This window comes from Harmonia axyridis, chromosome 4 (genome assembly GCF_914767665.1).
Source record: "Harmonia axyridis chromosome 4, icHarAxyr1.1, whole genome shotgun sequence".
Lineage (NCBI taxonomy): Eukaryota > Metazoa > Arthropoda > Insecta > Coleoptera > Coccinellidae > Harmonia > Harmonia axyridis.
The window spans coordinates 48143550-48171318 of NC_059504.1; the positions used below are offsets into that span (position 1 = coordinate 48143550).

General features: G+C 37.1%; 1 protein-coding gene across 1 annotated transcript in view; it reads right to left on the minus strand.

The window, feature by feature from the left end:
- Window positions 1-27769, minus strand: part of LOC123678731 (neuroligin-4, X-linked) — a 145357-nt gene that overhangs the window by 79260 nt on the left and 38328 nt on the right. The window contains exon 3 of the mRNA XM_045615888.1: window positions 19048-19245. Coding sequence (XP_045471844.1) covers window positions 19048-19245 — 198 coding nt within the window. The remainder of the gene's footprint in view (window positions 1-19047; window positions 19246-27769) is intronic.

Consider the following 27769-nt stretch of genomic DNA (forward strand, 5'->3'; position numbering starts at 1 on the left):
TAGTCCATGAAGTCAAGACAAGAAGATGAATAAGGGGAGAAGTCTCGAAATTCACTGTTCTAAAGGGAATATCGGGTTGGATGAGTGTATCGGGGTAAATAGGATTCGGAGGAATATTTATCTACTTGAGTTTTGCCGAAATGAGATTTTTTATGGTTTCCATTTCAGTTGACCAAGATTTCGTGACATGTTACATTTTGAATGATGTTTTCATGCAGTCTCATATAATAAAGAGAATAATAAACAATGGCAGTGTAACAAATGGAAATATATGCTGCTGAAACTATTTCCTTCTTCAATTGCCTGTAATCTATGATCTGCATATTACGAAGTAACTCTTCAAATAAGACCTGGCTCCTACACCATTTTGCAACCAATGTGTTACTAAATGGCGAAGGAGCCGAGTCTATTCTTCGAGAGAATGAATAGAATTCAAACCCTCAACAAATTTATACGTTCTTCACTTAAAGTCTTCTGCTTTTTTTTAATGAAAAGCTTTTGCTATTTTTAATTTGGATCTTTCAACGTTTTTCAAATCAATGAAAGTTGAGACTGAGGGTCCTACATACAAATAATATCAAGATACTTACTTACTCAAAATAAAAACGAATAATGATCAATTTGAGATGATTTGGCTTCTTGACCCCTTCAAAGTGCCAAACAATTTTTTTCCGGAAATCAGTGATGACCTTCTATGCAATATAAGTCCTTATTACCACTGGTGCGATATTAACATATTATTATTGATTTTCAATTGCATGTTTTTATGTAAAGGGTGGCTGATATATCGTCGATGTTTTTGAATTGAATCCACATATTGAATTGAAATTCGTGGGGTCAATTATTTCAATAATATTGGAATGTAATGAATGGTTTTTCGAAAAGATGTTCCATTTTGATCGAAAAAAAAAATATATATTTCAGAGAAATCGATTGATGTTTATTCCATTCTAGAGTGTAAGGTATGCTTTTAATGATAGAAAACTATCAAATGATCGCCATGGCTACGGTAGCAGCACCATATCCTTTTCATGAAATTTTCCATTACCAATTCGCACATTTGCGCCTGTATGTTCTCGATAATATCGTGAATTCCTTCTTTAAGCTCTTGAGTCGATTGTGGAAGATTGGCATAGACTTTATCCTCATCATGGTCTCAATGAAAAAGTGTGGAAGTGTTAAATCACAAGATCTCGGGGGTTAATTTTCACCAATTCGAAAAATAACATGTCCAGGAAATTTTTCTTGCGAAATTATTATTGTTTCATTGGTTATGTGGCAAGAAGCACTGTCTTGTTGAAAATAAACGAGGTCCACATTAATATGTTCCAATTCCGCTCATAAAAAATCTTTAATTTTAGCTCAGTATCACAATCAATTCAACCTAATTGTTGCACCTGCCTAATTTTAGAATAATTAAGGTCCAATCACACCAAAAACCTAACAACCGCTCCATACAGTGACACGTTGTGGAAAAGGAGGCTTTTCTACAGTCTTTATGGGATTTAACGAGCTTTAAATGCCATAATTCTGCTTATTATTTTGACCTCCAAGGTGAAAATGAGCCCCATCACTGAAGATGGTTTTTTTATGGAAATTCGGATCATTTTGAAGCAATTCAGGTACCCAGTCAGTCATACGACCTGGCTGGTGATCGACCAGATTGAGTTCTTGTTTCAACTGAACTTTAAAATTTTTAAGACCTAAGCTTTCATGCAGAATACGGTATAATGAGGATTGTGAAATACCTGATTCCCATGACTGAAGAGAAAACGACAAATCTGGGTTTTTCTCAACACAACAGGCTACAGCAACAATACTGTCAGTTGTTCTTGAGCGACGTGGAAGGTTTAGATTCTTCACATCACTAACTTGTCCCTGAAGTTGATATATTTTCACTAGTTCACTGTTACCGGCTGAGAAGGTTCTTCACGAAGACCCAAAAGTGCTTTAGTGTTGCGATCTGTGACTGCAAAAGTTGTGCAAATTTTGCAGTCACAGATAGCAACACTAAAGCGACACTGAATTTTAACAGTTTCAATGCGTTGTTGTAGCGCCTATCGCGCTATACGCTGTATTAATGTGACCTTACACACCGCCATTTTCTCCTGTCAGTGTTCGGAATCCAAACAAATAAATTGTCATTCAAATAAGTACGGTGTCGTTGAAGGAATTGGCTTATTTTCATAAATAAGAGTATTTAAGGAACGATTTCAGTATTAATTGATAGACAGAAGGAACGAGGTTAGTACCAGTAAGTTTGAATTCTGTATCATTCCCCAGATTTTGTATAAAGCCGTGTTTATTAGTTGAACTTCAAGTTAAAACTTACTGGCATTAATCTCGTGCCTTTTGTCTATCAGTTAATAGTAAAATCGTTCCTCAAATAATCTTATTTATCAGAATAAGTTAATTTCTTCAACGACAACGTACTAATTTGAATGACAATTCGTTTGTTTGGATTCCGAACACTGACAGGAGAACTAAAATGGCGGTGTGTGACGTCATCACTAATAGAGCGTATTAGAATAGAATAGAACAGAGTTTATTCAGTAACGTTGTGGTTTTTACTAGTCGAATGTCAAAAGATGACAACCACGTATATAGCAGGCTATTCAAAATAAAAACTCTCATTGGAAAACCATTTATGTGGCTCAAAAATATTACATTTCTTTCGAATTTATGTTTTAATGTTATTGTTATTTATTATTTGCATTATCCGAATGTTGATCTTACTTATCAGAAGGTAATAATCTTCACTCGATATGAAATTTCGGAAGCTTCATATCGAATGAACTAACTGAAAGTAAAAAACGCAGACCCGACTCCTTCACCATTTGAAAATAAGTATTCACTAGAGATTTAACTGGATCCTCAACGACTTGAATAAACAGATTGAATTAAAATTGCACGAAGGGCGAAGTCCCTTATTTTAAATTCACTCTCACTCTCGCGATATTCTATCCGATAATGCCATTCCTATCAGGTGGCGAAATAAGTGAGTGAGTTCAGTATGGCGCGTCGGAATTCCAGAGAAAGAGAAATTTAATTTCGGGGAGAAATAAATCCGGCATACTCCAACCAAGGACCCTTTCCTCCTTGGGAGTTTCCTATTCAACTCCGAGCGTATCGACGAATTCGGCCCCACGCTCGTGTCGACAACTCTCATTACTCGCGAGACATACCTTATTGCGAGGACTCCTTGAGCAGGCTTCAAGGCGATAATTGCTCTGCTCGAAATTCCTACTAGTATTTATAAATGGCGGGAAACACGGGCGACAAAAAACGGTCTACATAATAATGCGGAGACGGCGGAAACGTGCTGGAGGGCCTGAATTAGGGGAAATGAGAATTATGAACAGACTATCGGCGTTCGACGTCGGAGTAGAAAAGAGGTTCTCTCAAGGTGATTCGGGCTGTTGGTTGATTTCTGGGGGATTATGGAAATGGGGCAACGACCAAAAATAGAGTTTTCATGGCCTGATGAATCTTGGAATGTAATTCGTCAAATCAGCAGTTCTTTCAGAATTCAAGCTGGGCATGAAATTTTTTAATTTAACTCCATGGTTTCTAATTCCGTCTCTCATTGCAAAATTCCTCAAAAAATTTATGGAAATGTAACAGAGATATTCGGAATTGGAATGAGCTATTGGAAAATTAATAACTCGAAATCCATACGGACTTAGATGGTGTTAGAGGGTGTCTTAGGCAAAGATCGCTGGATTTCCCACCGGACGAAACATCGTAATCCTTTGAGAGAGGACACACCTACGATATTTGTCTCGAAAAAGTCTCGCCAAATTTTCAATTCATAAACTCCGACGACTCGCAGGTACATTTCGAGCAAAATCTCACCAATAACTTGACGGATCTTGGTTTTTTTAGATCGTAAGTAGTCCTACAAAAAAATCTGAAGGGATAAATCTCAACATCTTGTTGACCAATTGACATCGCCAAAACGAGAAATTACGCGCCCTTGGTATTCTTCTTGCAACAAGGCCAAAACTGGCTCTGTTGTGTGGCTTGTTGCACCATCTTGCTGGGTGGAACCACGTCCCTTTAATTTTCAAATCATTGTTATCAGGTCAAAAAAAAATGTTATCATTTGGCTATAGGGATGAAAATTGACGCTTTAAATGACACCTTGTTAATTTTCGAAGAATTACAGACCAATCACTCCACCAGAACAAATTGCACACCATACAGCACACAGTAGTTACGTCAAGATTTGCACTACCCCATATATGCGACAATTTCGCTTCATTACATAGCCAACGAGTGAGAAATGTGTTACGTCGCTGAAGGAATTGTCATCCAAACATTGTTTGAGCACATGTCCTATGCATTCTATGGTCAGCTGGCTTTAGTTGTTATGTCAACTGTACAACTAGTACAACAGGAATCTAAGAAATATTTTACAATAAAAATATAGATTCTCATATAATTTCAATTCGATCAGATTCATTTTCACTATAATATCCGTTTTTGTTTCTAAATCCTTCTTGAATTCTCTTTAGTTGATGACGCTATCTACTCTCAACTTGAAATGGTAATTCTATATACAGGGTGTCTCCAAATTAGAAGTTAACCTTGAAGGATGTGTTAGTATCACTCATTTGCTGTCGATTGAGCAATATTTATTGATAACCGAAAATCAACAGTTCCCGAATATTTGAGGTCTTTTGTTTTTCGAAAAATTCCGCACCTCAATTCATTTTTCGTCAATGTTGATTTTCATCTTTGATTATTTGCATCTGAAAAAGATGTGAAATGTATGAAAAATGCCAAATTATGTTTTAGATGTTGAATAAGAATTAGTATGATTCGAAAGTTGGAATATGAAGAAAAGAATAGTTAATTGCTAATATAAATTTGCTTGCAACTTTCAAATTACACAATTCATGTATGACAAAATTATTTCAAAAACTTGTCGGTAGAATGCAGGCACTAGTTTTGTTTCAGGAGATTTGGATTTGAAAGGGGAAAGAAAGGAAAGTAATGAATTAAATATTTTTTCATTACAAAATTAGGAAATGTATTTATAAATTATGCTTGAAATGACCTCCACAATTCCTCATACAGGCACGTGTCCTTTTTCTTAATCTTATTTCTTCAATTGTTACTTTCCGCCTAAAATTTACTCAATCTTCTCGCTCCTATTCTAACGATGTTTAGATCCGGACTTCTCACTGACTACGAAAATAATCCGAAATCATAATCGAATTTTATTTGGTCAACGTAGAAAAAATTGACGAAAAATGAAATCTTTGAAAAATCACAAGAACTCAAACATCTCGTGAAGTGCTGATTTTTGGTTATTAGTAAAGAATGCTCGAAAGACAGCAAATGAGTCATTCTAACACGTCTTCCAAAGTCCACGTCTAATTTGGGAACACCCTGTATACAAGCAAATATAAACCCTATGGAAAAGGAATCACGGTAATATTAGATACATCTCTTCCAATATTTTATGATGCTGATAATGTAATCAGCTTGAAATTTCGCACGAAGCTTGAAGTTGTCAAAACTATCGTTCTGGTTTTACCACCAACATAAAACTTTGGATTAGGGTTGAAATAACCATTCTTCATCCAAATACAAATTTTCACCCCAATCGAAGTACAGTTTTGAAATAAGCAGTAAAACGAAATCTCAAACGGCCATAATTATGAAACCCCTGGTCAGATTTTGCTCATTCACGAACTTAACCTCAAATACACCCATAATAAAGCAAGAAAATAAAATTCAACTCAACTGACTATTCCCCAATAAATGTAGAATTTTCATTCTCGATTACCACATTGCAGCAGCGTCCTCGATCTTAATAACTGCCAGCATCGCCTTCTCGAAACTAGAACGACCCCTCTGAACCCATAACCGATCCAAGAAAAGGTGAAATTCGCAGTGGAAACAGCTATTAGTTTTCTCTTAGTAGAGTCGTTAAACTAAGCATTCCTTCCTGATAGTTATTAGTGTTGTAACATCGGATTTAACAGCGTCCCACGTTATCAAATTCAGTTATGGCACTTTCGATGCCGGTCGCTTAATTTCGGTTTTATGTCGAGTGATAAGTTAATGGGATGGGGCGCTTTGTGGTTCTACTTGAAGGGGTAAAGAAGTTATTATTTGGGGGAATTCGCACGAAGAGTTGATTGTTAGATGATTTATTTTTATTTAGTCATCAGAAGTTTCTGAAATCAATGTGTCTTCTTTGTTGATGTTTCAGGTCAACAGATAACATTTTCAAAGTTATTCACAAGAAGTATTTCAGATATATCTGCTTCGAAAGTATTTAAACGCAGTTGTTATGTACCTATGTTGTTAAATGTCTACTTTCTATTTAACACCTTTCAAGTTTATCCTTCCTTTTCTTTAAGGATTACTCTATTTCATCTTCTTTTTAAATATTTATATTTGGTAGTAGCCACTACTTCATCAATGTTTGTTATTGGTTTAATTTTTTTGAGGAATCAATCTTCATTCGAATCATCTATTCATTGTTAATATTAGTTGAATCTTCATTGATATGTATCGTTGTCTAGGGGTTATATAAAGGCCGCCGGTACTTAACTACTGTTAATTTACACTTTGTACAATACTGAACGCCAAATGAATGTACAGGGTGGGCAAATAAGCGCGAGGTAAGGGACTATATCTCAGGATCCACTCATCGTAGAGACTTGCGGTAAAAAGTTTTACCACTATAGTGTACAAGAAAACACACTGGAAATTGTTTTGAAGTTCATACCTCTACCACTAGGAGGCGTAATAGCTACCGTCGAGTAGAAAAATGAATTTTGCTCGAAAATGTTCCATATGGAATTGAAGAAAAAATATCATCACTGTAATCCTTGGAAAATTCTTCATCTTTTTGAATTGTCACTTTCGATTTTACGACATCATATAAGGTTAGGTGAAAGGGAGAAATCTGACTGATCGAAATGCCTGTAACTTCAGTTTGGCTCAAAATTCTTGTGCAAATTAGATCTCGTCTTGAAGATAATGTCTTGTTGAATGAGGACATAATATACTCATGATAAATTTGTTTTTGCTGTTTTCGATAGGGAGCGCTGAGTCAGAAGTTCATTGTTTTGTTCATTTACTCCGAAATTTCAAATGTAATGATAGGATTTTCTTAACAGAAACAGAAATCCCATCAAATTTGCATGAAAAAACCTGAAGATCGCAAAGCGATAGTTTCAGACGTTCTGAAGTTATGGCCGAAAGAAGATATTCTTCAACTGATGCACTGCGAAAAACCAAATTGTGTTAGGTTAAAAAATTAACGCAACATTTCTGAATATCTCCCCATCCAAGTCTCACCCCAATTTCCGATAACGAATAAAAAACCGACGTCCGATTTCAATGGACCACGCAATCTTTTGTTGCATAAATATGCGATTCCTCCTATAGCGAGAAAAAAAGGCATAACCAGTCGAGGAGAAAACCCATCGGGTCTGCAAGGAACCGGGAGACCGTCTGCGAATTTATGGAGCATGAGAAACCGTTAAATAAAAATTTCCAGAACGCCCTTCCCACAGCCGACGCACTGGGCATAAATCTCAGGTGATACAATGTACGGGAAATGCGCGCCGATCGGGCGCAAAAATGGATCACCACGGGATAATGATATTCGGGGGGGCTGTATCGAAGTCGATGCCCCTAAATACATATCTATATTCCGGGGTTGAGGAGGGGGACCGCGGTGCGGGGCGCTATCTGGCGGCGGTAAATCAAACCGTAGGCGTCTTGAATCTCTGCCAACTAGCATTGTACCGTGCGGCGCGCTCTGTAATTGACTTATTGGCCCGAGTGAAAAGGATCGATAAGGAGGGTCCGGCCTTTTCACGTGCCATCTCAAGAATGTCCCTGGATGTCTGAATGATTTCGGGCCGAGTTTTCGGCAAGTTCGGTATTCAGGTGTGAGGACGTGATCGAGAGTTATCGCACTGCGGGGGCACCCTGGAGTCTGCTGGCCTGCTTCTGGAGAAATGTTGGGGTTCAGTCCTGACAGCTAAGTTTTCTCATTTTGGAAATTGATCATCTAATAATTTTGTCACGATGTCTAATTTTTAGTGTAGAATTTGGATTTCGAAATAGTAATTTTATGAAATTTTATCAACTAGAACATAATCGTCCTTCTGAGAGTCCAGTTACTAATACAGTGAAAAAATTCTATGAGACTGGATCTCTACTTACTGATGTCTTAAGGCCCGTACATCAACGAAATGGGCACTTGATCGAAAATATCGCTCTTGTGAATGAAAGTGTTGAAGAAGATCTAAATTTTCTCGATTTCTCGGCGGGCATATGGGCCTCTCTTACGACTCGCCATGCCGTATGTTGCATCTGGATTTGCATATCTATCTTCATACGATTCAGTTGATATAAGAACTGAGCCAATTGACTATAGAATGCAACTTGCACAACAATTGGATGACAATTTTTGGTATCAAATTTTCTTGAACGATGAAGCACATTTTTCACTTGGTGACTATGTGACTGATTATACAGGGGACGGTAGAGGGCAGAAGATTTATAGGCAGCAAGAAGATTTCGTGGTTGCGAAACATTAGAAATTGGACTGGTCTGGGGGTTGAACAACTATTCCCAGCAGCGGAATACAGACACCGGTTAGTCAAGTCAGGCACGGCACCAAAAGAAGAAGAAGACTATGTGAACAAGCAAAATTGTCGCATATAGGTTAGTGAAAATCCTCATTCGAGAGACCATTTCATCCACGAAAAGTCACTGTATGGTTTGAAATTTGGTATGTTGGAAAGATTAGTCCGTACCTCTTTGAAAATGACCAAGGTGTCACACAAAGCGCCAAATCACAAGGCTATAGCAAAACGAATACAGTTTGTTTTTGGCTTGAAATTATTGATATGGAATTGAAAGGGATGTGGTTACAGCAATATGGTGTAATAAGCCACACAACACGACTCGTTTTGGTTTTATTGCAAGGAAAATTACCAGTACTCGTAATTTCTTGTTTCAGCCATCTGAGCTGGCCACCAAAATCTTGTGATTTATCGCCTTTTGATTTTTCTGTGGGGTTATACAAAAAATTGTGTTTATGCTGATAAACCTCAGACTATTAACGATCTGAAAACCAACGTCTGTCAAGTAATTGGTCAGATTTTGCTCGAAATGTACCTGCCTGAATTATGAATTGAAATGTTTGATTGTCTCAGTCTTTACTTGTCGGAAATTCATCTTGATGATTGAAAAGTAAATAAAGCGGAAATAAGTTATTTTACTTTTTAATCATATGAATTGAAAATTTGGCGAGACTTTTTCGAGACAAATATCGTAGGTGTGTCCTCTCTCAAAGGATTACGATGTTTCATCCGGTGGGCAATCCAGCGATCTTTGCCTAAGACACCTTCTAACACCATCGTTGAGAGGTGACTCTGCTGCAACGCAGCGGCTTGCTTAAACCCGCTGGGGCCACATTATAGTGTGGTGTGACGCTCCTAACGCCACCGCTCTGGCAGTTCAAGTCACTACAAAATGTTATGTATGTTAATACTGTTGACATAGGTCAAGTAAGTAGAGCCTTCGAAAAAAACCCAAGGACAACCAGTCATCTTTCAAATACCATAAAACATTTGACTGAATATATTTTGCAAAGAACCATAATTCCCAGGATATTGAAAATCTCGAAATGCCGAAAACTAGAATTATTCTTCTTCTTCTTTATGTGCCGTCTCCTTTAAGAAGGTTGGCTATCATCATGGCGATTTTTATCTTTGAAGTTGCGGATCTGAATTATTTAGAATTATTGGAATAGAAATTTATAAAAATAGCAAATATAATATATTAAACTATCGCAACGAACAAACAGACTCGAAAATTTTCCTTTGAGACTATAAAACACCCTCAATTATTTATTGAACGCAAAATTGTAATATATTGAAAATGTTGTAAAACTACGAATCTTGGGTCATCATCTGACATTTAATGATTTAATGAAAACTTTCACGTTCAAATTCTTATGAATTGAATATTTTATATGAATGTTGATGAATAAGTGTGAAGAAGATGAAAAGAACCAAAATAAAGCAGATGAAAAGCAATAAAATAAATACGCATTACCAGAATGATTCCATCGGTAACGTAGCAAAGGATTGACAACATAATGCTGCCCCTCAATCTGGAGAAGTGTAAGGTGATGCATCTCGGCAATAATAACCCGAAATCACAATATTACATCAACGTGCTCGAAACCACAAGAAGTCATTGTGATCTTGGTCTCCCAGTAACGGCGGACTTTAGTTGGTACCAGCATACCCTGAATGTCACAAGACGAGCTGGAAGGGCTCTGTACCTTATTGAAAGAACATTTCGTGGTTGCAGCCCTGCAACTGCCTCCCTGTTATATAAGTCCTACGTCAGACCCATTCTTGAGTTCGCGGGTCCTGCTTGGTTTTCAACCTTCCACCGAGACATGGAGTTATTGGAGAGACTTCAACGAAGAGCAACACGCTTACCCTACGGACTTGATAGGAATAGACCATCTTATTGCGAAAGATTGAATATCATGGGAATCACTGAATTTCAGAGGCGTAGAAGCAGAGGTGATTTGATTGTTACATTTAGAGCCCTAAACGGATTTTTCGGTGTTGACCTGTCCAGTCTTTTTGTCCTGAATCCTCATAGTCACCTGAGAGGTCACCATCTGAAACTATACAGAGAGCAGTTCAGGACAAGAGACCGTCAACAATTTTTTTCCAACAGAGTTTTTGAAGAGTGGAACAGACTGCCCGTCGAGATCATTGCATCCCAAAGCGTGAACTCTTTCAAGAATAATTATGATAACTATGGCTGAGTGTTGTTTGTTGCTTACTGTTAATTTTTTGTATTAAATGAGTTATATAGGATTACCTCAAATCATATCATGTAATTAATAATAATAATAATAATAATAATAATAAACTTTTAAAATTGCCCAGCCAGGCGATTGCGTTCATTTTTGAAGTGGGTACTGTGAGATTCTCGAATTGGCCATCCGTGAAATCATACCATTCCTAAAATAAATATACTGTACCAACTAATATGAATTGCATTGAGTTAATCCCACTTTATCATCGAAATATCTATGGAAATCGCAAAAAACCCATCGATATCTCACAACAACACACCTTTCTGATCAATTCCATCCGATGCGGTTCGAAAACCCAATTTTATCTACGTTCCACAACTCCTGTAAAAAAAAATGCAACGTAACTGTCATTCCGACGCCCCAGGACAAACATAACATCCCTACAGTTATCTCGCTAGGAGCTATTACCGCTGCCGGAAACTAAATGAAACCTTTGTAACGGGCATAGAAATCCCCTGATGACGGAGGTTATGACAAGCTCTTGTCCGTTGGGAGACCATCTATGTTCCGGCTTCCTATTCCGGCCAGGGGTGGCCAAATTGCAAAGCGACTATGGGAGAGATATGTTGGATTTGACGGGGAAGGAAAAAAATAATTAAAGTTCCATTATGAAGGGACCTTTGAAATTGGATTGAAATCGGCCGGACATTGGGGATAAATGAGGATAGTTTCCGTTTTGGGGGAAATTGTTTTTGTTGTATCTTGTGATGATAATTTGCACCAAATGCTGTCATTTCGGGAAGGTAAACAGAATAGCGTTCATCTGTTAACAAACTAGACATAGTCTAGCCATATTATATATTTTGATGTATTGATTTTGATAATAATAATAATTATTGAGAGGACGACACTGCCGAGGAAAAAAGGAGGCAGAGGTCTGCTAGACATCATGGAACTTGCCCATGGTCAAATTGAATGCCTACGAACATACTTCAAAGACAAATCAGGCACGTCAGAGATCTACAAAGTACTGTGTGAAGCAGACGAATTCACACTTTTACAACTGCATAAGGAGCAATTGTCATACAACCACCAGACAATCCAAGAAAAACTGCAAAGATGGAGAGAAAAGCCCCTACATGGACGACATTTCAACGAGGTGAACCAGGATCATGTCGACATTGAAGCGTCGAACTATTGGCTCACATCAGGTGCGATGTATCCAAAATCAAGTGATCTCAACAAGAAATTACTGCAAGCATATCACAAAGGATCGAACTATTACTGACGATCGATGCCGTTATGGGTGTCCAACGAATGAGACAATCCAACATATCACGGGAGGATGTCAAATGTTTGCAGGAAATGAATATAAAGAGAGACACGATGCAGTAGGAAAGATACTACACCACGAAATGGCAACCGAATTAACACTAATTCATTCTGAAAAAGTGCCATACTACAAGTACCGACCGGAAACCATCCTGGAAAACGAACGCTATAAACTGTACTGGGATCGTACAGTTTTGACTGATAAAACAGTCCCTCATAACAGGCCAGATATACTGCTTGTTGATAAACATCAAAAGGCAGCAATACTCATCGACTTAGCAATACCTAATAACAACAACATGCGTCAAAAAGAGGTCGAAAAAATTTCAAATTTAGGGACCTCGAATTTCAGATAAAGCGCCAGTGGGGAATGATATCAACGGGAACTATTCCAATTATCATCTCAACAACTGGAATAGTACCCAAAAATCTCAAGAAAAATATAAAGCAACTAGGACTTAGTGAGTATATATGTATTATAATGCAAAAAGCTGTTCTTTTAGGTACTGCAAGGATGGTGAGAAAATTCCTAGGAAGAACAGGTCCAAGGATCGCGTGTAAGAGGACCAGAAGTTCGACGAGAACCAGGGGGACCACAAAGACCGGGCACGACCGAGCTCTACCCTTCTGATATTTCAAATATCTGGGATTGAGTAAATGTTCCTTTTAGCGAGGAGTGAGAAGCCGACGGCGAGGAGAAATCCTACGGGAATAGGCAAAAGTCGGGATAATAATAATAATGTTTATTCAACATAAATAAACATGGTAAGTTACAGAGGTTTTCAATTCTAAAATTAACTACCTGTGCTTAACTATAAATTAACATTTTCTCTTATTTTCAACCAGTGGTTGTATTGATTTTGATGTTTTGACTCATTCCTTGAAGCACCTTAAAAAATTAAGAAACCTCTTATTGGAGGACCCTCTAACGAACTAATATGGCATAAGAGATAGATTTAAGCTATATGCATAATTTTGTGTCGATTGCATTATCAGAATTAAATTCAAGCAGAAAAAGAAAGTTAGGTGTTGTTTAGCGCTCGTTCATTCATACTCCATGGAGACCACAAAGTTATTTATGTAGGATCCAGTTACTTATTGTTTCCCTGTAAATAATAGCGATGGTCAACCGGATGCTTGGAGACCTATTAGTTTCTTTTAGTGTCGAGGGCATGACAGTTTCAATTGATTTACAGGGAACGAATTGTTATTGTACATAATGTAAAAAGGATGTGTTATTCTTCGAGGTGTCGAAGATATGTCAAGAGTTGTAAATCTTGAAGATATTTATTGGGGGGTTGATAAGGTTCGAAGACAACACGGTCGTGCCAGAGTGTTACATCTGTTTCTCAGGTTCTAGTCCTTCTAGAATATTCGATTTCCAGGAATCCGCGAAGATCTTTGGGGGCGGTACGGCAAAAGCTCTTATTGGACTAGGAGATGGTACTTTCCCCTAAGGGTGTGGCCAAAACGAAAAGAAGGGAGGTCGATGTTCGAGACAGGGTAGTTCCAATCGGCAGAGAGCACAGTTCAAAATTAAACCGAAGACGGGTACAGACGAGACAGTTTAACTGAAGTCAAAGACGAATCAAGTTCGGTCGGTCAACTTAAGACGTTAGACGAAAAGACGTTTCGCGGACTAGATTAAGACGAGTCGCGAACAAGTTATAGACGAGACGACCGAAAACTTGAAGTATGACGAAGACGTGATAATCCAGTAGTGAGAAACTTGTAATTGAGACGTGATTAAGATCTTCTCAATACTGAGTTTGTACTGTATAATTGTGGCTTTGTAAATAGATGTAAATAATTCAAAAGAGTTTAATTATTACAAATCCAACAAAGTCACGGAGAAAAAGACGAAAGGCCAGGTAATCGAATCATACCTCTAGGCGATCGATTAACCAAGCCTACATTTATAGGTTCATGTGCTCTACGAAGGCATAATTGGCAATGACGAGAGCTCAAATGCTGGTATAATTAGGAATGATTATCCTCCAACATTTATCATAATGCAACTATTATATCTCCAAACGAGGGTTAAAATACAGTTGAATTGACAGAAATATCTCTCCGTATCTCCTTTCAACCCTTCTCCCACTTCCTCATTTTATGTAGGTTCATGTGATGAATTCATACGTACGATAAATTAATAATTTTCGCATTCAATTAAGGTTTGCAGCTGGATACTTCTATGACGAGGGACGTGGGGATGCTAATTTGCTAATATTCAGCCGTCGTCCGTCGAAATTACTGGTTGTTTATTCAGTATTATCTGCATATGAGGGATTCATACAACATATCAGAGGGCGCGATATTACAGACCCGAAGATTAACCGCTGTGGGTGCAAATCCCCACGAGCTGGATGGCCAAAGCCTGTCTGATAAGATCGACCTTCTGCCCGTATCTTGCCCGGAGATTCTGTACACAGTTTACGGTGATGGCGTCGGCTTCTTGTCGACTAGACGTTATGAGAATTTTATGTTTGTTATATGTCTGTAACAAGCGAGCGAGACTTTCATATCGGATAATGAGAGGAATTCAATGACCTCTCTGGCCCCTGGTTTTATTGTTACAATTCGACAGAGGACTACTTGAAAAATTTATGGAAAATAGGTATACTCGATTCTGCGTCTTTACTATCAACTAGATTTTTCTTGTATTCACTACTACCACTAGTTATGATTGTAAAAAATTACATAAAACACTGACTTGACGTCAAGAGCTTTTGAGAACATATTGCTTCAAAGAACTCTACATAAATCTATAGTTTATGTTGAAATAAAACTTGCCTTTGATATTATTTGATATTATTTATAGTAAGTATTTCATCATCATAAAATTTTTCATCAATTTTTTAGGAGTTCAACTTTGCTTCCGCCGTTTTGCAATAGATGACTGTGCGGTAAGTGGCAGTCGAAATTAATAGATCGAAGATGTCATACAATGAGCTTAGGTATTTGTAAACATAACGCCATAAAAATATTAGCCGGTTTGTGTCTGCATCATTAAGTTATTCTCGATTAAACATGCCAGTTTACGAGCCGAATTCTCATCATTTGCGGGAGGTTTGAATATTCTGCTTCAATAAAAAGAAATTTGCGGCTGAGGCTTATTGAATAGTCTCAAATACCAATGTTGAGGCCGCTATTTGTGGAATAACGTGACGAGAGTGGTTTAAACGCTTCAAGAACGGTGATTTTGACGTCGAAGACCATATGCGGGGGAAGAGAGATGGTTTTCGAAGATGCAGAATTGGAGGTATTATTTGATCGAAACTTTTGTCAAACGTAACAAGAATTGACAGAATCATTGTAGTGACGCAGCAAGACATTTCAGAAAGTCCGAAAGTCATGGGAATTATTCAGAAACAAAGAAATTGAGTACTGTACGAGTTGAAGCTGAGATATGTTGAACGGCGTTTGTTTCCTTGTGAACAGATGCTTGCAAGGCAAAGACAGGAGGGATTTCTGCATCGAATTGTAACTTCATACGAAAAATGGGTTCATTACGATGATCTCAAGCTCAAAAAATCATGGGGATATCCCGACCAAGCTTCCACGTCAACGGCAAGACGAATATTTATGGTTCCAAGGTCATGCTCAGCATTTGATGGTACCAGCTCAGCGTAGTATATTATGAGTTGTTAAAACCGACTAAAACAATCACAGGCGATCGTTATCGAACGCAATTAATGTGTTTGAGCCTAGTATTGAAAGATAAACGGCCGCAATGCAACGATAGACTTGATAAAGTTATTTTACAGCATGACAATGCTCGACCCCATGTTGCGAAAATGACCAAGACATACTTGGAAAAGTTGAAATGGGAAGTCCTACCCTACCCGCCGTATTCTCCAGACGTTGCTCCCTCGGACTACCGCTTGTTTCGATTCATGACACACGATCTGGCGGATCAGCACTTCCGGTCTTATGGAGAAGTAAAAAATTAGATCTATTCGAGGATCACTTCAAAAGATGACTAGTTTTTTCAACGCAGAATTCGTACACTGCCCGAAAGATGAAAGAAAGTAGTTGCCAGCGTTGGAAAATACTCTTAATCATAAATGTAAAACCAATTTTTTACAATGAAGCCTCGAATTTCGGAAATAAACAACATTAGCAAAGTTGTACACCTTTGTACAAATATACTTGGAATTTCCTTTCGGTCAGATCAATTGCTACTGAAATATTAAGCATTCTCTCAGATTCTCCTTGAAATTTCGACTCTATGAACACGAAATTTTGCGAGGAATTCGAAATTGTTATTCTTTAGACACTAAGAATTAAAATCGTTTGGAGCAGTTGTTATTGATTTCTTCTGTAGATAGTCTGATTGAATTTTTTATGTTTCTGAAGACGCTACTGGAATGAAATTTTGAACGTACTCTCAAAAATTCAATCCTCAATCTTATATCTAAATGAAAATGAAATAGGTACGATATAAGTATTGAACTTATTTTTCTATCTGGAAAGTATTGAACTTATTTTTCTATCTGGATATTTCCCAGTAGTTTTCATGTATTATTTTCCCTGTAAATTATTATTATTATTACAATAGAGAAGGGGAAAGCCGTATCCTATAACTCCACAAAAACTAAACATAAAGTTTATGTATGGGATATGAGAAAAAATTTTTGTGAAAGCACAAGAAGTAAAAAAAAAACAATTACGAGAAAGAAATTAGAAAAAAAGAGTCCAGAGAATATCGTGGTGATTGAATTGATCGTTTTTTTTCTCTCGCATCTCCCCTTGTATATATTAATTCCCTCTCACATTCGGGTTAATTCACCTGTCCGGCCGGAACTTCCTATTGTACGATGGACCGAAACATTTCCGGATACACCCTCCAATCCCCCAAGGCCCGGAATTTTAAATGAGACGCAGACCTCCGACCTGTTGCCTATCCATCTTTAACGGGTCAACGGCTGAGCGGGAACGAGAGTAAACTAGTATAATTTGCCGCCACCACACGTAAACACAGCCTCCCTAAGGACTCGTTTCCGATTCCGTCCAATCCGGTACCGCATTGCGAGTGGTAGGTAATTATCGTACGCGCAGAAACTTTGAAATTACTTTCTTAGCTACGCGGACAACGGCCCGATCAAACATTTACCTGTCCTTTTATAACCCACTGCTGAGTTTGCATGTGACCCTTTGGAAATTTTATTTATTATGGTAGTTAAGCCAGTGAATTCCCCAATAGACCTATCCGATTAATGAAGAAAATATTAGGTGCACTGAAAAGGAATCCATTAATTTCCAATAAATAGCTTTAGTTATCTGTATCTCTCGTTGTATAAGTTGGGTTCCACTAGATAGAGTCAAAAAGATTAAAGTTCTCACTACAAAAACTTTACTGACAGTTTTGTGATTAGTTGACTCAGTTTTGTTTCAGCGCGTCAAAGATGAACACTAGTGAAGAAAAAATACGCTAGATTATACTGTTATCCTTCGATAAAAGCAAAAATGCAATCAGGCGACTGAAAATGTAAGTATTGTTTATGGTCCTGATACTGTAACAACCAATCACGTGCAATTATTTTGATTTCGTCAATTCCTTTCCAATAATTTCGATTTCAAAGCATGGTAGAAGGCCAATTGTCGAAAATGTCAACAAAATTATGGACATTGTCGAGTCCGACAGTCATGTAAGTACTGTTTCGAGGGTCCAAGAGCTAAAGATTGCACAAAAAAACGTTTGAAACCATTTATATAAGGCAGGTCTCAAAAAGAACCTTACGGGTACCTTACGAGTCCTCATGGGCTGAATTTCCATCTGTGAATCGCTGCTGAATCGCAACAAAATCGACCTATTTTTGAAGCAGTTGGTGACTGGTGAAGAAAAGTGGATCTCCTGCGACAACATCAAGCGAAAACGGTCGTGGTAACAACGTGGTGAGCTGGCGAACACGGTGGCCAATCAGGAAGGTTTTGCGTGTTAAGAGGGATAGGCAGGGACTTACTAGGAGCTGCTTCCCTATGGCACAACTCTTAACTCGAAACTGTTCTGTCAATAATAAGATCGTCTGAAGGAAGCAATCACCCAGAAGTTTTGGCCAATGGGAGAGTAATTGTGTTCCACCAAAACAACGCCAGAACTCACCCATCGATAGTGACTCGTTAGAAGCTCCGGGAGGTTGGTTGTAAGGTTCTTGAGGAACAAGAGCTTTTATGGTGATGGTGTGATTAGAATTCACCACTCTCCACCCCGAAATGAGGCTGTTGCAACTGTAACGGTGAAAGGATTGCGCTACTGAGCTATGATTAATGATTTTTTATGGCCGGCATTGAAGATATTGATGAAGACAGCACTTCTTGCCACATAAGCAACGAAACGATCAAAATGTTGTAGGAAAAGTTTCCTGGCCATGTTATTTCTCAAAGGGGAGATCATAATTGGCCACCGAGATCTTGTCATTTAACACCTTGAGACTTTTTTCTTGGGGACCAAGTGAAAGTCTTTATCAATATTCCATAATCGATTCAAGACCTTAAATATGAAATTCGTGAAGTTATCGAGGACATACAGTCTCAAATATGCGAATTAGTCATGAAAAATTTCATGATAAAGATCTGTTTTCTAGATTTATTCATTCAAAAACTCGTAAATCGTTTTCTTCAACTGGTAGGATCAATGCGGTATAGCAATTGATTTTTCAAATGAATTCTATACAAAAAGTTCTTCTAACTTCTTTTAAAAATTTTCCTCGAATGCCATTTATTTTTCGGATGTAGAATTGAATTGTCAACATTATAAATCACACTTTCTCTTCCCTCTCTATTAACTACTGATGATCGAGAGGCATAAAATAGGTTAGGTGAGGAAGTTTTCCTCTCAGGAATTATTTTTGTTATCAAGAGGAATTGAAAAAGAATCAACTCACCTTCTGGCACTGCACTAGACGTCAATAAGAAGTTAACGCAAGCAGCACCTGTCCCATGGCCTGCCACAGTTACGTTGGTGGGATCTCCACCGAAGGATGCAACATTTTCCTGTATCCAATGCAGTGCAGCGATCTGATCCATCAAGCCATAGTTGGCCGGTGAACGGCTGTAAGGGTCAGTATTGGCATTCAGGAAACCTGGAACAAGATAAAATTATGGTTCTATGTGGAAAACGTATTTTTTCTGGAGAAATAAGGACAGAATTATTTCATTGATCCCAATTGATTTTCGAGGATTCAACATTTGAATTTGTGGGTTGTGGTCCTTATACTGTGACTAATTAGTAGTTCACGGCCAAGGACAAGTAAGGGAAATAAAAGAACGGGATAAAAACACTTATTCAATTTATTTCCAACCCACTAAAAATGTGTGAAGACGATGATATTTAGATCCTATCGATTTTAAGGGTCTCTGGCCACTTGAGTCGTTGCGGCTCGGTCGCAGGTACTTTTTCGTTGGTCTCGAGAACAGATGTGAAAATCTCTCCTCGTTATCGGTGCAAGTGTTGCACATATGTTGTAGTTGTAGACTGGACTGAACTCAATTGAATTATTCGCCCTGAAATGCCAATTTTTATGGGCATACAGCCCGCTTTCCATTAGCAAGGCCTTTCTACAGACCCCTTAGGGGTGTGGTTTTGATCATTCCAAGTCTTTACACCTAGTTCTTCTGTATTTAGCATTTTGGTTCCAAATTCAACTCAATTCGAATATTTTCGAGGGAATCGATACATTCTCTACAAATTGATGGATAGATATGTTTCTCTTTTACCCAATATTCAATTTTAAAAATTATACAGGGCAATTATGATTGTTTATTCATTTCTAAGTGCAGCTGAAGCAGATTTCAGAACTTTAAGATTGATTGGCATACGTAGTAGCTTGAATATGAGTTTCCTGTTGGAGTCTATCATTTGAGTAGATATATACTTATTTATTTTTTGTGTTTTATGAATTATCAGTTTTATTTTCTGTCTGACGTTAAGCTAGACTTCGTCTCGAAACTTAATGTATTACATGAAACATGATATAAAGGCACTTCATTATTATTGAGGGAATTACTCATAAACAAAGCTGAAACAATGTAAAAAGCAATTCTCTGATCTTTACCGCAGTACATCGAACACGGGTAATTGAACAGAATCCTATTTGGTCGGCTCGAGATCAAAGGCAGGTGATCGGACAGATTCAACAGCGTGTTTCGCCCTATGAAAATTAGCAGCGATGTAATTAGGCAATTTTGTGGTGATGTTGACGGTGATGGTGGCCAATTCGAGCGTTTAAATGTTGGACTTGTCACCCGCCGGACGAAAGTTACCGTCCTATAGAACAAGAGAACATATTCACCGAACGTGTTCAGGTTTGTTGGCCGAATACGTTCACGATGGTATATCGATTTCGTGTGGCTAAATCATAGTATGGAATGTCCATACGCAATTCGATACTTTGGATTGCATTGAAACATGGATATTCTATCAGCATAATCCCTGAATTCAAATTAAGGTTTTGATGTTTGTTTCTTTTTTGATTTTTATTCATTTCGATCCTATGTAGCAGTGGCAGTTCGTGACAGTTGAGCTTCCATACCGAATAAGGTCTTGTTGGGAAGTGTACAGGCTCTTTCACGTAAGCGGGTCACTGGATTTTATGACTTATCCTTCTTGCCATATTGAAAAGTGACCCATCAATAGGTCTCCAGACCTTCTTATTTTGAACAACAGTCAAATTTGCAAAAACATTTTTTTCCGCAATAACCTTCCATGCCTTGGTTCGATAGTTTTTCGATAACATATTTTGATAGTGAAAAACACTATTATTGTGATGGGTCACTTTTCAATATTGAAATAGTGACCAGCTTATGTGAAACACCCTGTACAAATTTTATGTTCTCTTTTCAGCGAATGCTCACGATCATTTTGAGAACTAATTTTTAGTACAGATCGCTATATAATTTCGCCATAATGTCTGTCTGTAATTTTCGGATTTCGAGTCTGCAATGGTCACAAATAACAATTCGCTAATGATCAATTCGTCCTAAGAACATAGAATTCATGAATAAAATACGACTAGCGGTTCTGTGAATATGGCCATTGAAAATTTAATTCTCCCTTCAATTTCTAGACTGCATAATCCATCATGATGAAGAATGACAATTTCAAGCTTCTTGCAGAAATGCATGTTGATGGTGTGCAGCTAGGTCACCTGACTGAACGTCTATGGACATAATGTCTATGAGGAAAATTATATCTTTTAATCTTCCCCACAGGTAAAAGTCCATAGACGTAAGATCAGGCGACCTAGCTGGCCACTTATTGGGACTTCGAACATGACTTCAGTAGAATATCAAGTATGCTATGATATATTTTTCGAATGGTAAATTTCATCTCTATCAAAATATGTAGAAATATACGTGTCCATTCGGAAAAAAAATTATTGCGATATCTCATGAAATGTCCGTTTGCGGAAATTTCAATCAGCGTCATTAAAGTCTACGTAAAAAGTTGCTAAAAGACGGTCTTCACAGAAATAAAGAATTTTCAACAGAAAAAAAGTTATAGCAATATTTCGGAAATGAACATTTTCGAAAAACATCCTGTTACTATGTAACGGTGATAGCTATGGAGTTGCGGTTTTCGCCAATGAGTTTATCATGAAAATTGGCCCTCAGACACCGACATCAGTTTTCCTATCAATTTTTCTCTATCTAGTATAGAAATACTACTTCTCCTTCAAAAATGCCCAATTTGGCCCTCCCTGTACATTTCTTTCCCTGTACTTCAGATGAATTATATGAGAGATAAGCTAAAGAATACACATCATGTCTTACACAGATGAGAAAAAATTTTATACAACATATATTGTTATACCCTGTATATCAAGTGATGCAATAATTGTAGAAATCGAATAGTATGCAATTATTGTTGGCACATACCTGAGGTGATATATCGGGTGTCCCAAGGTGAGTGGCCTATTAGATTATTATGGAAACTATTGATGGTAAAGATTTCAAATTTTGTGGATAGATATTTGGCCATGTAAGGTACATTTTTAAAATAATTTCACATTTCCAGTGTTGCCGGATGTACGACAATTTGGCAACAACTTTGTTATTTTGAATAGGACATCCGGTATTTCTATTTTTTTTATGATACTCCATAAAATATTGAATCTATTCACTCTTACTTGTCCATCCCTATCTTCAACGGTTTTTGAGTTATTAATTATTTTTCGAAATTTTTGATCAAATTGACGTATTACGAAAATGACTCTAGTTCGTTCAATATTTGAAATTTAAGTCAGAAATTTTGCAAGTCGTTAGATATTGATCTGATCTGTGTCACTGCTCTTGAATTATGGTTGTCAATAATACAAGACGGACCAAAAAAAATCATCATATTCCAAGTTACAAAATGTAAAAAAGTCTACTCTTTCAAATTAGACACCTAGTATATTTTTCAATTTTTGGAATCAGTACAACACACTCTACAATTTTTCTATTCACGTCCCTATACCTATCTCAACTGGCTTCCGAGTTATATGCGTTATATGTGTATATCTTTCTTGAGCCATTATTTATAGAAAATCCTCGGAACAAAACACCTGTTAGGCAATTATTGTTTATTTTGACATTTATGGATTGAACTGATTCATTGATATATCGATCTATAAACCACATAGAGAACCTAACAATACAAAAGATATTAACACTTATTGAATCAATGTGAAATCTAATAAACGCATATAACTCGGAATCCAGTTGAGATAGGTATAGGGACGTGAATAGAAAAATTGTAGAGTGTGTTGTACTGATTCCAAAAATTGAAAAATATACTAGGTGTCTAATTTGAAAAAATAGACTTTTTCACAATTTTGTAACTTGGCAAATGATGAATTTTTTTGGTCCGTCCTATATTATTGACAACCATAATTCAAGAGCAGTGACACAGATCAGATCAATATCTAACGACTTGCAAAATTTCTGACTTAAATCTCAAATATTGAACGAACTAGAGTCATTTTCGTAATACGCCAATTTGATCAAAAATTTCGAAAAATAATTAATAACTCAAAAACCGTTGAAGATAGGGATGGAAAAGTAAGAGTGAATAGATTTAATATTTTATGGAGTATCATAAAAAAAATAGAAATACTGGATGTCCTATTCAAAATAACAAAGTTGTTGCCAAATTGTGGTACATCCGGCAACACTGGAAATGTGAAATTATTTTAAAAATGTACCTAACATGGCCAAATATCTATCCACAAAATTTGAAATTTTTACCATCAATAGTTTCCATAATAATCTAATAGGCCACTCACCTTGGGACACCCGATATATCAACACTTCTCTCGACACTTAGGATCTTTGGCCAATCTCCTTTGAATCAATTAAAATATTAGAGAGCTGATAACTAAAAGAATGCCAAGTCAGATATTAATCTTTTTCAAGATGGCTTGGATAGGTACACCAGCAATTCCAGACATTTTATCCAAATCAATTGCCATCTAGCAATTCGGTTACTGAAAATATGATTTTGTACTTCGATTTGATAATTGTGTCATTCATTCGATGATACAGCATAGAAATTCAAGATTCATATTTCCATGGTTTCGAATTTTCACTATTCTCTTCTCTCACTCTTGATCATAGATTGAACCAATCCCATAACCCCGCCTACCAATCGTTGATTGTTGGTGAACCATTATTATTCTATGAGACTGACTTGCAAAATTACAAGATTCACGTGAATTTTGTTCCATATAATTGTTTTCGAGGTATTTTCAGCACATTTTTCATAAAAATTACATTTGATATCATGATTTATTTCATCAATTGATGTTGGTGATACTGAATAGGTTCTCTGTTATAGATTTATGATGTGCATTAGCCAATTGCAAACAGTGATGATGAAAATAAAATACACACAAGGAAAAGGAAGTTTTAGGGAAAAAATTCGTCGAACTTTAAAATGACGTAAAGATCTTTCACATTAAGGAATAAAATCATAGGTGAGTGGGTTCTCAGAACAATTAATAGATATACCTAGGTAATAAGTTCATTCAAGGAGAACAATTTCTATCAAATTCTAACTATAACGTGAATAATTTAAATCATGGAAAAAAATGTCTTTATTTCTATACCCCTATACCTTAGGCGAATCCTTTCAATATTTCGGAAAATGTTCTGTACACCAAGAATCTTTGTCTAGTCTCATTTGAATCGAATTAAACATAAGAGGACTGTTATTCTATTCAAAACTATTGCTATTTCATGACGTAGCATACAAATTCAATAACAGATCTATACATTTTCCACGGTTTCAAATTTCCACATTTCTAGTTACTCTTGATCATAGATTGAAGAAATTCTAAAACCCCGCCCACCAATCGATGATTGTTTGTGAACTGAATTGTCATGAGTCGATGATACTGACTTGCAAAAATACAGCTTCACGTGAATCAATCAATTTTTTCCCAGATAGTTATTTTTAAGGTATTTTATGCATATTTTGCATTCAAGTTACATTTGATATTATGGTTTATTTTATCAATTGGTGGTGATGATATTGAACATGTTATCTGTTACAGATTTATGATGATTGCGGACATAGATGATGAAAATAAAAGACAACGAAGTTCTAGGAAAAGAATGGATCGAAATTAATCGAAGTTGATGACGAAAAGCCCTTTCACATTAGAAAAAAGTCATTGGTGAGTACTTGGAACAATTATCAGTTACAATGATTGTTGGTGAATCTATGAAACTGACTTGCAAAAATACGAGATTCATGTGAATCGATCAATTTTTCTCTAGATAGTTATTTCGAAGGTCTTTTATGCACATCATTTAGTGTTGATGATACTAAATATGTTCTCTGTTATAGATTTATGATGTCTCATCAACGAATTGCTAACTGTGATGTAATGATGAAAATAAATGACAAATACTTTCCAGGAGAAGAATGAATCGAAGTTTATAATGACGTAAACCTCTTTCACATAGGAATGAACTTATCGGTGAGTACCTACTTAAAAAAAATTTCAGTTATGGATAGTAAATTGATTCAAGGACAACAATTTCCACCATTTTTTAGTAGAGATTTAAGTAGATAATTTCAATCATTTGAAAGGCAAGTCTCTTCGTTTTTACTTCATTATACGAAATCTGGAGTTCCTCAAAATTTTGAAAATGACGATATTTGGAGGGTTTCTAATTACAACCCACTGCTATTACCCTTTTTTGAGTGTTTTATGAATATAATAGAGGAAAATAACTTCATGAATTTTGCTGCTATTATTATCAATACCGTTCATTCAAGGAAACCAGGAAGAGAAATGATATGACAGTTTCACTGTATCGGGTAGGTACACATGCACGACGCATTGGCGTACGACTAGATTTCTATCAACTTTCTTGTTCAGTTGAATATACACTGTGCAAAAAAATTAACGCACATTCTGAAAATCTCAATTTTAATGAAAGTTAACTATACATTGACTTTATAACTTATTTTTTATGTCCTCTCGGGAAGGTTTTGAACGAAACAAGACACATTAAATGGAAGAAAAATTCAGGACTTCACCGAATCTTATGTGAAAGAAGAGAAATAAACAATTTTCAAAATACTGGAATGCTGATAAGCGATTTAATACTTGGTATTTCCACTCTTTGCGTTAATTACAGCTCGGCAACGACGGTTCATACTCAAAATGAGTGATCTTAAAATGTTCTGATCTAATCCTTCCCAGATTTCTCTGAGTTGGATTCCTAAGTCATTAAGAGTAGCTGGATGATTTTCTGAACTTCTCAGCCTTCTATTGAGGTTGTGCCAAACCTGCTCAATCGGATTGAGATCTGGACTTCTTGCTGGCCATTCCATTCGAGAGACTTCAACCTCTTCAAGGTACTCCTGAACGATGCGCGCACTATGAGGTCTGGCATTATCGTCCATAAAAATGAAATTTTCACCAATGTATGGGGCAAATGGCACTACATGCTCTTCAAGAATGTTCCTTATATACCTATCAGCATTCATAGCTCCATTATCAACGACCACTAGGTCTGTGCGAGCAGTCTAGGATATTCCACCCCATACCATAATCGATCCTCCCCCGAAACCAGTAGTATTCAGGAAATTGCACTGAGCATATCTTTCATGTGGACGTCTGTATACAAGGGAACATCGATCACAATGGTAGAGGCAAAATCTAGACTCATCTGTGAAGTGAACTCTTTCCCACGCGCCCTTCGATGGGCTGGGGTAAGAGCTGGGCCACTTGCCACGACACGAGGCCTTAAATCATATTCTCTGAGGCGATTTCTTATTGTCTGAGTGCTAATTTGCACCCCATGAGTTTGCTCAAGCTGATTTTGAAGGAGGCGAGCGGTTGCAAACCGTTGTCTCAACGAAGAAACTCTCAAGTAACGTTCTTGAATGGCAGTTGTTCCATTCAAGGGAACAAGACAGGGTCTACCCTGTCCTGGTCTTCGGACATTCATACCTGTCTCCCTGAATCGCTGCAACATTCTGGACACACTTGTATATGAAACTCCAAACCTTTCTGCAATTCTTGTGTATGTCCACACTTCTTCTCGCAAAACTACCGCTTGGACACATTCCTCTTGGGTCAAATTGCGTGTTTCGCGTTGCATAGCGATCGAGTGTAGAAAATCAAACGAAAGAAAAACTATTGATCACTAGAATTGATCGAGAACAACTGATTTCAGAATGGAGCCAATACATTCAAAATCTGACAATCTCATCTTTTTTTATTCCTGCTGGAAAAAAACATCTGTATTGAAAAAAAACGTTGAAAGTGGATGACATATTCATGCATAATTCTGATAAAAATAATTATCATTGAGAACACCTTCAGAATAAATTTGAGATTTCCATAATGTGCGTTAATTTTTTTGCGCAGTGTATTTAATTTGCAACGTAGCATACTACATCTTCGAACCGAAGGCGTATTTTAACGAAACAAATGAACTGATCAGTACGTTAAAGATACATTTTGAACGATGCAAACATTTTTTTTTGAGGCTTGTATGAGTTTGTATAAATATCCCTAGACTTTTCCGATGTTTATGATAAAACTTGTTCTAATCATCAATACCATTTGTTCATTTATGATGTCTTTGAGATGGGAATCAGCCTCGGTATCAGCCACTTCAACTTGAATTGCTCTAATCTAATTTCTCAGCTAGAATAAATCAGCTAATACTTTCATTGGCTGCTACATGAAATTGAAAATTTTCCTACAGGAGCTAAGTCTGATTCTGAATCGTTCGACAGACGTCTCGAAAAATTCTATAAAGAAAATCCCGTCTGAATTAATGCCCGAACGAGATGAGATCCGAGATGCGTTAAGTGCTGGCTGTGCCCGCACTACCGCAGTTTTTCCGCGGGAAACTTGTTAGATAATCTCATTTATTTCCGGGAAAATCCTCCCAGGACTGACACGTACATAACGACACGTCTGGAAGCGTCACTGCTGGTTTCACTAACGAATGACATTATTTCTGGATTTCACGTAGACACGTTGCCAGGTATGGCGGCTTTTAGCCATTTTCCGGGAATCCGTGAGTGTAGCGCGGAAATCCATCATGAGCAGAGTGATTAAACTTTAAGTAGAGGAACTTTATCGATTCCATCAGAAT